Source organism: Rhinopithecus bieti, unplaced genomic scaffold, assembly GCF_001698545.2.
Source record: "Rhinopithecus bieti isolate Rb0 unplaced genomic scaffold, ASM169854v2 scaffold_29990, whole genome shotgun sequence".
Taxonomy (NCBI): Eukaryota; Metazoa; Chordata; class Mammalia; order Primates; family Cercopithecidae; genus Rhinopithecus; species Rhinopithecus bieti.
In genome coordinates this window covers 119,273-134,343 of record NW_016812921.1, presented here as the reverse complement: position 1 = coordinate 134,343, position 15,071 = coordinate 119,273, and the positions used below count along the sequence as shown (strand labels likewise).

General features: G+C 42.0%; 1 protein-coding gene across 4 annotated transcripts; it reads right to left on the bottom strand.

Annotated features, from left to right (window-relative positions):
- On the bottom strand, window positions 1-6,597 carry S100B (S100 calcium binding protein B). Of its 4 annotated transcripts, XM_017847295.1 has the most exons (4): window positions 6,336-6,597; window positions 3,287-3,425; window positions 1,328-1,421; window positions 5-547 (listed from the first exon to the last, which is right to left on the bottom strand). In XM_017847295.1, the coding sequence occupies exons 2-4, from the start codon at window positions 3,422-3,424 to the stop codon at window positions 495-497; spliced, it is 285 nt and encodes a 94-aa protein (XP_017702784.1). In that variant the 5' UTR covers window position 3,425; window positions 6,336-6,597; the 3' UTR covers window positions 5-494. The 4 variants fall into 4 exon arrangements, with proteins under 4 accessions (XP_017702785.1, XP_017702787.1, XP_017702786.1 ...); XM_017847296.1 differs by lacking the exon at window positions 1,328-1,421 and having other exon boundaries at window positions 1-547; window positions 6,320-6,510; XM_017847298.1 differs by lacking the exon at window positions 1,328-1,421 and having other exon boundaries at window positions 3-547; window positions 3,287-3,432; window positions 6,320-6,451.
- Between the last annotated feature and the right edge of the window lie 8,474 nt (window positions 6,598-15,071).

Genomic DNA, 15,071 nt, shown 5'->3' with positions numbered 1-15,071 from the left:
AATGATGCTGGATAAGGCTTTGTTTTTTAAAGGTAACGGAAGCTTTAAGGGTGCCCCAGGGTAATTTCTGTAGCCAGGGTTCCCTCCGGGTTAGGGTCTACATGGCCATGGCGGGCTGCACAGTGCACGCTTTATCACTGAGACCTGACTCCTAAGTGACTGTTAACAAGAGTCCATGGGGCCAGTCAGCTTACACACAGGCCTAATATAGCAGAAAGAATGATGTAGGCTGTTAAAACAGCCTTTGGAAAGAGGTTTTCAATTTTTCACTCACAAAGCAAATCAAGCTTCCTAATTAGCTACAACACGGCTGGAAAGCTCGGCTCCTACTAGGCCGCAAGCCCTTGCTGTCTGCTTTCTTGTGTGACCATCTCTGTTACGGGAACGGCTTGGCTGTTTTCTAATCTCACTCGTGTTCAAAGAACTCGTGGCAGGCAGTGGTAACCATGGCAACAAAGGCCATAAATTCCTGGAAGTCACATTCGCCATCTCCATCACTGTCCAGTGTTTCCATGACTTTGTCCACAACCTCTTGCTCTTTGATTTCCTAAGAGAGATAAAAGAAGTTGCCAACCTTGTTTTTAAATGGAATTTTGGACCATCAAAACATGATTAAAAGTTGAGTGACTCTGATAATATGTGTCTGAAATAACCTGAGAACATCAAATGCAAAATATCAGGAACGATGTCTCATGTGACCGGGGGCTGTTGTCCAAGTAGAAGTCTCTGGGGGTCAGTGTCTGGCCCTGGGCTACTGGAAAAGGCTGAATGGAACAGCCAAGAGGTGAAAAACTGAAGGTTGTTATCTTACTTAAAATACCTGGGGAAAAAAAAAAAAAAAAAGGAATATCGTCTAGATCAGCCCTAGCAAATGTCTTGAAATAAAAATAAACTTTTGGCCCTCCTAAACTTTTCATGTGTTCTGTGTGTGGAAGTCCCTGTCTTAAAGACTTCCAGTAGAATGTAATGTTTTGAAAGTCTTCTTTGTTGCTGAAGTAACTCTTGGGAACATCCTAGATTTGTTAACCCTGTATTCTTTTTCCCATTTGAATTGCTTTCTAGGTGTCATGAAACTTTTTCCTGACAGTTCTGCCTGACATTGGAGCTGAATGAATGGCGTGGCTATTAAGTGATGTACAAAGCCTCAGAGGAACAACCACAGTGCAGGGCTACAAATGTAGTGGGAAATATTTGGGTATTGAACACTGACGAAGAGCAGAGTAACAATTCCCCGGGACAGGAAGGCTTGGCCTGAAGAAGTCAAGTGTGATGTATAACAGCCACCTTGGCTATAAGACACACAGGGGTCGGGCATGGTGGCTCACACCTGTAATCCCAGCAGTTTGGGAAGCTGAGGCAGGAGGATCAGTTGAGCCCAGGAAGTTTGAGACCAGCCTGGGCAACACAGGGAGACTCCATCTCTACAAAGAAAAAAAAAAAAATTATCTGGGTGTGGTCCATATGCCCATATTCCCAGCTACTCAGGAGGCTGAGGTGGGAGGACTGCTTGAGCCTGGGAGGTTGAGGCTCCAGTGAGCCAAGATTGCACCACTGCACTCCAGCCTGGGTGACTGAGCAAGACCTTATCTCAAAAACTAAATAAAACATACAGAAGATTGTAACTCTAAGGGGGTAGGGGTGGGGAGGCACCTGTGGATGGGCAGGAGCAGGGCACTAACTTCAGTTACATTATAGATCTGCTTCTGAACTGAAATTACCTTGATAAAACCAGGTAGCAAATGTTCGTGATGCCTTAAAATGCTTACCATGAATTATTTATCATTTACAAATTGAGATTCCCACATGCTAAGCTTTTTCTATGTATAAAAATAATTAATAATAGCTACTATTAGTTGAGCTTTCACTATATGTTAAGCACTTAAGCACTGTCCCGTTTCATCCTCACAACAGCCCTTGTTCAGAAGAAGAACCTGGGACTTTCAGATCAAGTCAGAAGGCAGGATTGGTGGAACTAGAAAACTGCGTGTGTGAGTGGGACTGCTGTCACTCTGTGGACTTGAATGCCTGAGAAAACCAGTCCTGGAATCAGACGTGGGGATGCCCCCTGCAAGCTTGCAGGCCTGTCTGCTCCACTCTGAACCATTCACAGTGGTGCGGTGTTTGGTGGAAGTGCGGACAGGAGAACCAGCTAGCCCCTCTCCCCCTGCCCTGAAAACATGGACTGCTGGGCTGCTGGAGCCCAGGGCTTGCTGTCTTGCACTGAGAGGCTTGGCCAGCTTAGGAGGGCAGTTCCCCATCCCCATGCAGCAGAGCCCTGCCCTAGTATTTATGCTGGAATCAGGACTTGGTGAGACACTAGTGCACTCGCTCATTTTCTGGTCATTTCTCCCATTTGTGATTGCTCATATGGGTGACCCAGGAAGCCCTTCATTGCATCTCACACATGGACACCACCGGTGCTTCACTCTTGCTCAAGGTGTGCCTCCAGCCAGCCTTGGTTCTAAGAGAGCATCAGGTACCAGGGGGATCGGAGTTCACTTCCATGAGGGCATGAGGTGGGCAGTAAAGACAGGTGTGTCTGATCCAAGGACAGTGGAGAGAGTGGGTAGGAAAATGAGTCCTGATGCAAGGGTCTGGACATGCTTCCACCACAAGCCACAGCAGGAACTGCCTGAAGAACAGGGCTCACCAGGAACCCTCATACAGCTTCCTAAAGTAGGGGCCCCAACTAAAGACAGTTCCTCACCAACATGTTACTCCACGGAGCCTCCTGCAAAGCCCCGGGGCTTCCAAAGGATGTGTACAGACCCCTGTCATGCCCTCAGTTAAGCCAGTCATGGTCATTCATCCATGTGCCAGGCTGGGTGCCCCAGAGCAGAAGCCATGTCTGTCATGCCTTAATTAGTGCTCAGTCAGTGTTTAATGAGTGAAAGTCTGGCATATCTTATCTCCATAGTAAATACTAAACATCTAGCTAAGCCAAAATACATCCTTTTCCTAAAAACATTCCCAAAGCCTATTTTTAACAGTTTATGTTCACTTTGGCCCATGGTAAGTAATGAGTCCAGCATTATTTGGGAAGCTTTGGCCTTCGGGACCTTGATGCACCAATTGTACACAAGATGGTTGATAAGGACATGAAAACAAGGGGCCCATATGAGCCAGTCCCACACTGAGGGTTCCGTTACTCAAACAAGTTTGCAGAAGCAGCCCAGGAGTCCTGGAAGGAAATCACCTTCAGTGCAGCTGAGAAGATAAAGCCAGTGTACCAGTGGCTTTTTAAGAGGAGATGGAGAAAGTGTCAAGTGTAAAAAGCAAGACTCACCTCTAAGAAATGGGAAAGCTCATTGTTGATGAGCTCCTTCAGTTCGGATTTCTTCAGCTTGTGCTTGTCTCCCTCCCTTCCAGAATACTGGTGGAAAACGTCGATGAGGGCCACCATGGCTTTCTCCAGCTCAGACATCCTAGGGGCTCGCAAAGGAAAGATGCCTTCTCATCTATACCTCATCATAAAACATTTCACATGTTATCAATACGGACCTCAACCCAGACAAGGGGGATGGACTGGCCCTGGCACTCTTTTCAAGCTCAGAACAGCAGGCATGGCCTGGAGGGGCATTCTGGGAATTTGCACCTTTATCAATCCTTCCACCTGCCTCTTAGACAGATGTGAGCCTGCCTTCTCTGTCTCTGTGGGCCACAGGGATATATTCCCATGCCCTCTGGCTTCTGGTTGGGTTGGTCCAACAGGGAATCTTTAGCAAAAATACAGAGGCAGAGCAGCAAAGGAATTCAGGGGTTAAATTTCTGCTTCCTCCCCACAGGGTCCCTCTCTGTTCTTGTAAGGCTCCAAGATGAGGCCATAGAGTGCAGGTAAGCAAACCATCGACTGCAAGCTGTTAAAATCAATCTGAAAGTGAGACACTGACTAGGAGCAAAATAAGAAGACAAAATCACATAGCATTCCTTTTTTTTTTTTTTTTTTTTTGAGACGGATCTTGCTCCCTGCCCACCCAGGCTGGAGTGTCAGTGGCCGGACCTCAGCCACTGCAAGCTCCGCTCCCGGGTTCCCACGCATTCCTCTGCCCTCAGCCCTCCCCGAGTACTGGACCTACAGCCGCCTGCCTCGTCGCCCCGCTATTTTTTGTATTTTTTTAGTAAGAGACAGGTTTTCACCGTATTAGGCCCAGGAAATGCTCGATTCCCTGACAGTCCGTGATCTGCCCGTCTCGGCTCCCCAAAGTGCTGGGATTACAGGCTTGAGCCACCGCGCCCGGCCAGCATTCCTATATTCTATCAATAAAGAAGTAGAAAATCCAGTGCAAAATATCCTATTCATATAGAAATAGCATGTGATCTAAGACTAAGTTTAGGAAGAAAAATGCAGATCCTTCCAAGAGATTCGGAGGAACATAAAATGTAGGAAGTTTTCCTTTAAATTCATATGTAAATTTAAATCATTTTAATAACAATTATGGAATTTTTTTGGATGGGTGACATGACAAAACAGCTGTAAAATTCATCTGGAAAAATAAATATGGTAGAATTGCCACAATCTTTTTGAAGAATAACAGGGAAAGTTATATGATCTACCAGGAAAAAAAATGTATCCTAAGTTTAACTGATTAAATGCGTGTGGTTCTGTCGCAGGGAGGGACAGAATCCAGCAGAAAGCTGAGCTGCTGAGCCTGCATTCTACCTCCAGTGTAGGGAAAGGTTGGTTCATTCACTGCAGTGACTGGGACGGGGGCAGGAATAGGTGTTTCTCTGCAGCTATCAAAGTAAGAGCCCTCCGACCTCCCTCACAGCAAGTACCTTACCCCACAGCCTACAAACCAAGGAAATATCTCATCAGTCTGGGAATGAGGCGCCTTCTACAAAGGATGCCTTGTCAGTTGTCTCACAAAACAGATGGGCAGGCCGAGAAATTTACCAGCTTTTGGCCTTGAGTTCTAATCATCAAATAAGAGCATTTGCACTGTTATAATTAAAAATAAATTAATAAATCAAATAGTGTTAAAAAATCATTCCCATGTTGAATATATGACTTACATCTTAAAATAATTTGGAATTAGATGTTAAAATTTTATTTATTTCTGATCCTCCAAAGGAAACAGGAATGAAGATTTTTTTGTGCTGGCCAGATCTTTGCTAAAGGCATTCTATTAATAATTAGTGTACTTTATTTTGCTCTTGAGTCCCTAAAAATTTGGTAATTCATAAATAGAACAGTTAAGATGGATTAAAATCTTTAACATTTCATGCTTTTCTTATTCTTTGCACTCAAGTTTTCAATTATTGATATATGTGTGTGAATGTGTGCGTATTTTTTTTGAACAAAACAAAACAAGACACTTTTACATCATTGTGATGCTCCTCAAAGTCCATGATGATTTGGGGAAAAGGAGGTTAAATTGTTTTCCTATGAATTATGACTAATGGGATTATTACAAAGGAAAGGCATAAAACATGTATTCCATATATTAGAACACTAATAGAAACCACTAGAAAATATGGTTTTCTTCATAACCACGCTACAAATCAATTAAAAAATTCTTGTTACATTTTTCCCTTTGACTTAAGAAATAGTTGATGGTTTATAGTTTATCTTTTAAGAGAAATGGAAATATCCGTTTCTTTCTCACATTCTGTGAATGTCCTACATTAATCTTTTAACATTGAGAACAAGAGAACATTTGAACTTTAACTCCTTAGAAAGACACGTTACCCAGCGTGTGAGGATCCCTCTAGGGGTTCGACCTCCCTGAGAAACTGTGAGACTGAAGAAAGTTAAAACCCACCAAAAGCCCAATTTCTTTGACCCAATGTATTTGTAATTGTTACGTAATTTCTGAGTGGCGTCCTGGGGCTGTGGTCACCCTGGCACTTCAAACTGAGGGAAACTGGAAAACTGAAGAGTTACTTACCCAGGGCGGTGGAAAAAGTAACAAGGAGAAAAGGGATTTATTTAGGATATGGACTAAACTAGCATTAGGTTCTCCATCATTTCCAGCCCCAGTGGGAAGCAAAATCTTTACTCTTCAAATAGTTACAGGAGAGGCAGTATTTGTAGCACCACTGGGAAAATGTCAGCAATCACTTCTGGGCCACGAGACCTGAGGTTTCTCTGATTTATGGCAAAATACCTCTAGCTGCCTAGGGCTGATGCAGTCAGGTGTCCATAAAGCAGCAATAATGTAGAGATTAAAACACATCATCCTATTGACACTTCTGAAGTGCTGCCAATTGTCCTAAAGGGGCTTTTTAAGCTACCATTTAGTTTCTACCCCTCCATTCCCTTCCACCCAAAAGAAAACCATTTCTTCCTGAGCGTCCTCTTGGCCTGGCTCTTTCTCACCTCTCCCTTGTCTCACCCCTTCCTGGGCTCCTTGCTGCAGGCCTCGTCTCTGCTGCGGGTCCTGGGTGGCAGGTCTGGTGGGCAGAGGCAGCCTCTTATTCCGTCTGCCCAGGGAGGACGGATGAACCCTGGTGCAGCCCACTGCAGGCCGTGGCAGCCAATGGGGGCCGAGGGCGGGGGCGGCAGGGCTGCCAGGCCTGCACACAGGGCTGCATTGACCAAGCAGCCCTGGGGACTTGCTGGGAGCCAGGACTGCACATGGGCTGAGGAAGAAAAAAGGGCCTGTAGGGCAGGAAGTGGGGAGTCAGCGTTTTGTGTGATTTATTTATTACATGAATATTGATGTTCCCCTAAAGGCAAGGTTGGGGGTAGGGAAAGGAGAGAGACTTGGATTAATTGATTCAAACAAAGCAAATGTGCAGCCAAGAACAAGCAGCTTCCAAGTACAGGCTGAGCGTAGGAGATTAAGTGGCCTGCAAGCTGGTTTCTAATGGAGAGGCCCCTGGAGCTTCTCTCCTCTGCCAGCCTCCACGTCTGGCCCCACTGGGCGTGAGGTTCTGTGGACAGTAGTGCTTGTCTGTGGTCAGCCCTGGGCTCAACGGGGCTGCCTCAGAGAAGCTGCTGAACCCAGTGTCTGCAGGGACTAAAAGGGGTGGTACTTTTAGGGGAAAACATGATGTGTGGATTGTATCCCAAGGCCTTTCCCTCCATCCCAGGGTGCTTACGATAGTTTGCCTATGTTCCTGCAAAGGACATGTTCTTATTCTTTTTTATGCTTGCATAATATTTCATGGTGTATATGTACCACATTTTCTTTATCGAGTCTACCACTGATGGGCATTTAGGTTGACTCCATGCCTTTGCTATTGTGAATAGTGCTGTAATGAACATACACATGCATGTGTCATTATGATAGAATGATTTATATTCGTTTGGGTATATACCCAGTAACAGGATTGCTGGGTTGAATGGTAATTCTGTTTTTATGTCTCTAAGGAATCACCACACTGTTTTCCACAATGGTTGAACTAATTTACATTCCCCCCAACAGTGTATAAGCATTCCTTTTTCTCCGTAACCTTGGCAGCACCTGTTATTTTTTGACTTTTGTTTCGTTTTGTTTTGTTTTTTGAGACGGAATCTCGTTCTGTCACCCAGGCTGGAGTGCAGTGACTTGATCTTGGCTCACTGCAACCTCCACCTCTTGAGTTCAAGCAATTCTCCTGTCTCAGCCTCTTGAGTAGCTGGGATTACAGGCACATGCCACCACACCAGGCTAATTTTTGTATTTGTTTAATAGAGATGGGGTTTCACCATGTTGGCCAGGCTGGTCTTGATCTCCTAGCTCAGGTGATCCACCTACCTCAGTCTCCCAAAGTGCTGGGATTACAGGTGTAAGCCACTGTGCCTGGCCATTTTTTGACTTTTTAGTAGCCATTCTGACTGATGTGAGGGTATCTCACTGTGGTTTTGATTTGCATTTCTCTAACAATCAGTGATGTTGAGGGTTTTTTTTCATATGCTTGTTGGCCACGTGTATGTTTTCTTTTGAAAAGTGTCTTTTTTTCTGTAGATTTGTTTAAATTCCTTATAGATGCTGGATGTCAGATCTTTGTTAGAGGCATGGTTTGTGAAATTTTTCTCCCATTCTGTTTACTTTGTTGATAGTTTTTTTGTGTGTGTGTGCTGTGTAGAAGCTCTTTAGTTTAATTAAATAGATTATATTTGTAAATTTTTGCTTTTGCTGCAATTGCTTTTGGTGTCTTTTTCATGAAATATTTGCCCATTCCTATGTCCTTAAAGGTATTACCTAGGTTGTCTTCCGGGTTTTTATAGTTTTGGATTTTACATTTAAGTATTTCTGTATGTTGATTGTTGTTCACAAACAGGGTTAGTCTGACTTCCTCTCTTTCTATTTAGATGCCCTTTATTTCTTTCTTTTGCCTGATTGCTCTGGCCGGGACTTCCAATACTATTTTAAATAGGAGTGGTGAGAAAGGGCATTCTTGTCTTGTGCCAGTTTTCAAGGGGAGTGCTTCCAGCTTTTGCCCATTTAGTATGATGTTGGTTGTGGGTTTGTCATAGATGGCTTTTATTATTTTGAGGTATGTTCCTTCAATACCTAGTTTATTGAGAGTTTTTTAACATGAAATGTTGTTGAATTTTTATCAAGAGGCTTTTCTGCATCTATTGAGATGATCATGTGGTTTTTGTCTTTAGTTCTGTTTGTTTGATAAATCACATTTATTGATTTGCATATGTTGATCTAACTTTGCATCCCAGGGATAAAGCCTCCTTGATCATGGTGGATAAGTTTTTTGATGTGCGGCTGGATTCAGTTTGCTAGTATTTTGTTGAGGATTTTTGCATCAATGTTCATCAAGGATTTTGGCCTACAGTTTTTTTTGTTGTTGTTGTGTCCCTGCCAGATTTTGGTATTATGATGATACTGGCCTCATAGAATGAGTTAGGGAGGAGTCCCCCTCCTGAACTTTTTGGAATAGATTCAGCAGGAATGGTACTAGCTCTTCTTTGTACATCTGGTAGAATACAGCTGTGAATCCATCTGGTCCTGGATTTTTTTGGTTGGTAGCCTATTTATTTCTGATTCAATATCAGAGCTTGTTATTGCTCAGTTCAGGGAATCAATTTCTTCCTGGTTCACTCTTGGGAGGGTGTATGTATCCAAGAATTTATCCATTTCTTCCAGATTTTCTAGTTTGCATATAGGTGTTCATAATATTCTCTGATGGTTATTTGCACTTCTGTGGGGTTAGTGGTAATATCCCCTTTGTCATTTCTAATTATGTTTATTTGGATCTTCTTCTTTTCTTCCTTATTAGTCTAGCTAGTGGTCTATTTTATTAATTTTTTCAAAAAACAACCCCTGGATTTGTTGATCTTTTGAATGATTTTTTGTGTCTCAGTCTCCTTCAGTTCAGCTCTGATTTTGGTGATTTCTTGTCTTCTGCTAGTTTTGGGATTGATTTGCTCTTGGTTCTTTCGTTCTTTTAGTTGTGATGTTAGGTTGTTTGATTGAGAGCTTTCTAACTTTTTGATGTGGACATTTATTGCTAAAAATTTCCCTCTTAACACTGCCTTATCTGTGTCCAAGATATTCTGGTATGTTGTATCTTTGTTTTTATTAGTTTCAAAGAACTTCTTGATTTCTGCCTTAATGTCATTATTTACCCAAAGGTCATTCAGGAGCAGGTTATTCAATTTTCATATAATTGTATGGTTTTGAGCAATTTTCTTTCTTTCTTTTTCCTTTTTTCAGATGGAGTCTCAGTCTCTCACCCAGGCTGGAGTGCAGAGAGGCAATCTGCAACCTCCACCTTCTGGGTTCAAGCAGTCTTCCCACTTCAGCCTCCTGAATAGCTGGGATTACAGGCATGTGCCACCATGCCTGGCTCATTTTTGTATTTTTAGTGGAGACAGGGTTTCACCATGTTGGACAGGCTGGTCTCAAACTCCTGACCTCAAGTGCTCCACCTGCCTTGGCTTCCCAAAGTGTTGAGATTACAGGTGTGAGCCACCATGCCTGGCCTTGAGCAATTTTCTTGTGCTGTGGTCCAAGAGAGTGGTTGTTATGGTTTTAGTTCTTTTGCACTTGCTGAAGAGTGTTTTATGTCTCATTATGTGGTTGATTTTAGAGTATGTGCATGTGGTAATGACAAGAATGTATATTCTGTTGCTTTAGGGTGGAGAGTTCTGTAGATGTCTATCAGGTCCATTTACTCCAGTGCTGAGTTTAGGTCCTGAATATATTTGGTAATTTTCTGCCTCAATGATCTGTCTAGTACTGTCAGCAGGGTGTTGAAGTCTCCCACTATTATTGTGTGGGAGTATAAGTCTCTTTGAAGTGCTCTAAGAACTTGCTTTATGAATCTGGGTGCTCCTGTGTTTGGTATATATATATACACACACACATATATGTATATATACACACACATATAAACATATATATACACACACACACATGTTATGTATATACTTAGGATAGTTAGGTCTTCTTGTTGAATTGAATCCTTTACCATTTTGTATGCCCTTGTCTTTTTATTTTTGTTGGTTTAAAGTCTTTTTTGCCTGAAATTAAGATTGCAACTCCTACTTTTTTTGGTTTTCCATTTGCTTGGTAGATTTTTACCCATCCCTTTATTTTGAGCCTGTAGGTGTCATTGAATGTGAGATGGGTTTCTTGATGACAGCATACTATTGGGTCTTGGTTCTTTATTGAGCTTGCCACTCTGAGTCCTTTAATTGGGGGCATTTAGCCCTTTTATATTCAGGGTTAGTATTAATATGTGTGAGTTTGATCCTGTCATCATGATGTTAGCTTAGACCTGAGTTTCTAAAATATCATTTTCTTTTTCTCTGGAGAACTTCTTTTAACATTTCTTCAGATCTATTAGCAACAATTTTTGTTTGTCTCAGAAAGTATATTTCTCCTTTACTTTTATAGGATAGTTTTGCAGAGCACAGAATTCTAAGTCGGTGGGTGTATTAGTCTGTTCTTACACTGCTAATAAAGACATACCTGAGACTGGGTAAATTATAAAGGAAAGAGGTTTAATTGACTCACAGTTTAGCATGGCTGGGGAGGCCTCAGGAAACTTACAACTATGGCAGAAGGGGAAGCAAACACATTCTTCTTCACATGGTGGCAGCAAGGAGAAGTGCCAAAAAAAGAGGAAAAAGCCTCTTATAAAACTATCAGATCTCATGAGAACTCACTGTCATGAGAACAGCAGCATGGAGGTGACCGCCCCCTATGATTTAATTACCTCCCACCAGGTCCTTCCCACGACACACGGGGATTACCATTCAAGATGAGATGTGGGTGGGAACACAGCCAAACCATATCAGAGGGTTTATTTTTACAACACTTGAAATATAACCATGTGTCATGTAACAACATTTTGGTCAATGACATTGCATATGCAATGGTAGTCTCATAGATTATAATGGAATGAAAAATTTCTATTGCCTAGTGATGTAGCCATCATAACATTGTAGTGCAATGCATTACTCATGTGTTTGTGGTTATAGTGGTGTAAACAAACCTACTGTGCTACAAGTCACATAGTAGTACATTAAATTATGTATGATACATAATACTTGACAACTATCATAAATGACCATCTTACTGGTTTATGTATTTACTATACAATACATTGTATTGTTATTTTAGACGGTACTCTTTCTATAATATATGTATATTCACACACACACACATATATGTGTGTGTGTATATATATATATGTAAAGTTAGTTAACAGTTAGTTACCAGTAAAATAGCCTCAAGCAGGTCCTTTGGGACATATTCTAGAAGGTGCTGCAGAGAATGACAGGTCCATATGTCTTATTGCCCTTGAAGACATTCCAGTGCGAAAAGATGTGATGTAGAGGTGGAAGACAGTGCTATTGATGGTTCTGACCTGTGTAGGCTTAGGCTAATGTGTTTGTGTTTCAGTTAAAAAAAAAAAAAGGAAAAAATTTAAAATTGTTAAAATAGAAATAGGCCTATAGATTAAGGATATAAAGAAAGAAAATATTTTGTATAGCTGTACAATGTGTTTGTATTTTAAGCTGTTATTTCAAATGAGTCAATGAGAAAAAAAGTTTATAAAGTAAATAAGTTATGGTAAGTTAATTTATTATTGAAGAAAGAATAATATTTTTGTTTTTTGTTTATTTGTTTGTTTTTTGAGATGGAGTCTTGCTCAGTTGCCCAGGCTGGAGTGCAGTGGTGTAATCTTGGCTCACTACAACCTCCACCTCCTGGGTTCAAGTGATTCTCCTGCCTCAGCCTCCCAAGCAGCTGGGATTACAGGTGTGTGCCACCACACCCAGCTAATTTTTGTATGTTTAGTAGAGACAGGGTTTCACCATGTTGACCAGGCTGGTCTTGAACTACTGACCTCAAGTGATCCGCTCACCTCAGCCTCCCAAAGTGCTGGGATTATAGACGTGAGCCACCATGCCTGGGAAGAATATTTTAAAATAAATTTAATGTATAACTGGATACAGAGGCTCAAGCTTCTAATCCTACCACTTTGGGAGGCCAAGGCAGGAGGATTGCTTGAGGCCAAGAGTTCAAGAACAGCCTGGACAATCCAGTGAGACCTTATCTCTAAAATAAATAAATAAATAAATAAATAAGTAAATTTAGCATAGCCTAAGTGTACAGTGCTAATAAGCCTACAGTAGAGTACAATGATGCTTATAAGTCTGCAGTAGAAGACGGTAATGCTTGTAAGTACTACTACTCTAGTAGTACTACTACAGTACATTAATGCTTATAAGTCTGCAGTAGAGTACAGTAATGCCCTGGGCATTCACATTCACTCACCAGTCAAGCACTAACTCACCCAGAACAACTTCCAGTTCTGCAAACTCCATTCATCATAAATGCCCCATATGGGTGTACCATTTAAAATCTTGTATATCATATGTTTACTGTACCATTTCTATGTTTAGATGTAAAAATACTTACCATTGTGTTTCATTGCCTACAATATCCAGTAGTAACATATTGGACAAGTTTGTAGCCTAGAAGCAATAGGCTGTATCATACAGCCTAGGTGTATAATAGGCTATACCAGCTAGGTTTGTGTAACTGTATGATGTTCGCATAAGGACAAAATTGCCTAATGAAACATTTCTCAGTATGTATCCCCAACATTAAGTGATATATGACTATATTTCATTCCATCTTCTTCTTGCTTGCATAGTTTTTGAGGAGAAGTTAGATGTAATTTTTATCATGCTTCTCTATGGTAAGGTGTTTATTTTCTCTGGTTTCTTTTGAGATTTTTCCTTTATGATTTTCTGAAGCTTGAATATGATATGCTTAGTTCTGGGGGGGAACAGACATTTATTCTCTGTGTTCTCTGAGCTGCCTGGATCTGTGATTTGGTATCGCACATTAATCTTGGGGAAATTCTCAGTCATTATTGCTTCACATATTGCTTCTGCTCCTTTCTCTTTTTCTTCTCCTTTTGTTCTCATTATGTGTATGTTACACCTTTTGTAGCTATCACATTGTTCTAGGATATTATGTTCTGCTTTTCCTCCCCAGCTTTTATTCTCTTTGTTTTTTATTGTCATGTTCTCGAGCTCTCAGAGATTTTTTCCTCAGCCATGAGTCTACCAATGACTCCATCCAAGGGAATCTTCATTTCTGTTACAATGGTTTTCAAACTCTAGCATTTATGTTTATTTCTTAGAATTTCCATCTTTCTGCTTTTGTTGCCCATCCACTCTTGCATGCCATCTGCTTTTTCTGTTATATCCCTTAACATATTACTCATAGCTTTTCAAAATTCCTGGTTTGATAATTTCAGCATTCCTGCCATATCTGACTCTGCTTGTGATGCTTTTTTAGGCTCTTCAAACTAGTTTTTGTCTTTCAGTGTACCTTATAATGTTTTCTGAAGGCTGGAAATGAAGTCTGGTTAGAAGGAACTGCTATCAAAAGACCTTTAGTGATATGGTGGTAGGTGTGGGGGAGGGAAAGCATTCTACAATCCTATGAGTAGGTCTAGGTCTGTGGTGACCCTGCCCCCCTGAATTGTGACCTTCACAAATGCTCCCCTATCCTGTAGGTGGGACAGGATGACTGCAGGGGGCTGGAATTGTGTATTTCCCGTCACCTGCATGGAAGTCCAGAGCCACCTGGAGTTGGTAGGTCAGGCTCTGATGTAACCCAGCCAGTTTGGCTGGGATAAAACAGACTCCTGAGGACAGGCATTGTTAAGAACAAAATGCCTTATCTCAAGATGGTTCCTTTTTTCTTCCCCCTGCTGAAGCACAAGGGGATTTTTCTCCAATATTCACTGTGAGGACCTGGTCAAGCTCCTGGAGGTAAAATTCACAAAAGTGTAGGGGCCCTCAGGACGGGGGTCCCCTTGGAGTTTTTGTCCCTCAGACTTGCACCACTGAGCCTCCAGCAATTTTTCAGGTTTTCCTACCCTGGCACTGGAGGCTTCTGCTGGAGATAAGTTGTGATCCTCTCTCCCCACCTGTCTGTCTCTCCAATGTTGGGCACAATAGTTTGTCCTGTGACCTCACTTCTCTACTGGATCTAACTTCTCTACTGGATTAATTTTTCAGTTTGTTCAGCTTTTTACTTGCTGTTAGAATGGAGCAAAGATTCCTTAGCTCCTTATATGTTGAACTGGAAACAAAAAATGAGATTTTCTGAAGTTAAAAAATCCCCAAAGTAATATAATAGGATATCACAAATGTCACTAGTCCACCTGCAAAAAAATATGTACTACCTGTTCCTCCCAATAATAAAAAAGCTTAAGGAGACAACAAGGGTGCCAAGAGGCAGCTGGTTGCTGGAGAGCAATCACCACGGTGTTTCCCCGGAGAGTGAGAACATGCACTCTTTGGATTGGGAAGAAAGGTGCCATTGTGAGCAACGCTGCCATGACTCTGTGGCCAAGAGCCATCACTTGACTAGTGGTCATGGCATTGTGGAGAGCTGCCTGGCATTGCAGCCTGTGAAACTTTGTAGATAATTGGGAAGGGGTGGAGGGGGTGATGGAGGCTCAAGGTCCATGGTGTCTAGGCTACTGCACCTTGAATGCCAAAGGCACCCATGTGGTTCACCCTGTCTAGTCTGCAGATGGAGGGAAATGAGTTGATGTGGCTCCAGGTTCCCAGATGACGACCTGCCATGACAGGAAGGGGCTCTCCTTCTCAAGCAACAGTGCTGCCTGCCCAGCACAGAGCATGAAGG

Coding starts and splice junctions, on each gene's coding strand:
- S100B (XM_017847295.1), bottom strand. CDS start 3,424: ATGTCTGAGCTGGAGAAAGCCATGGTGGCCCTCATCGACGTTTTCCAC. Junction 1,422..3,286: donor AGCTTTCCCATTTCTTAGAG/GTGAGTCTTGCT, acceptor TTTTCTTTGTAG/AGATGGAGTCTCCCTGTGTT. Junction 548..1,327: donor CCAAACTGCTGGGATTACAG/GTGTGAGCCACC, acceptor TATCTCTCTTAG/GAAATCAAAGAGCAAGAGGT.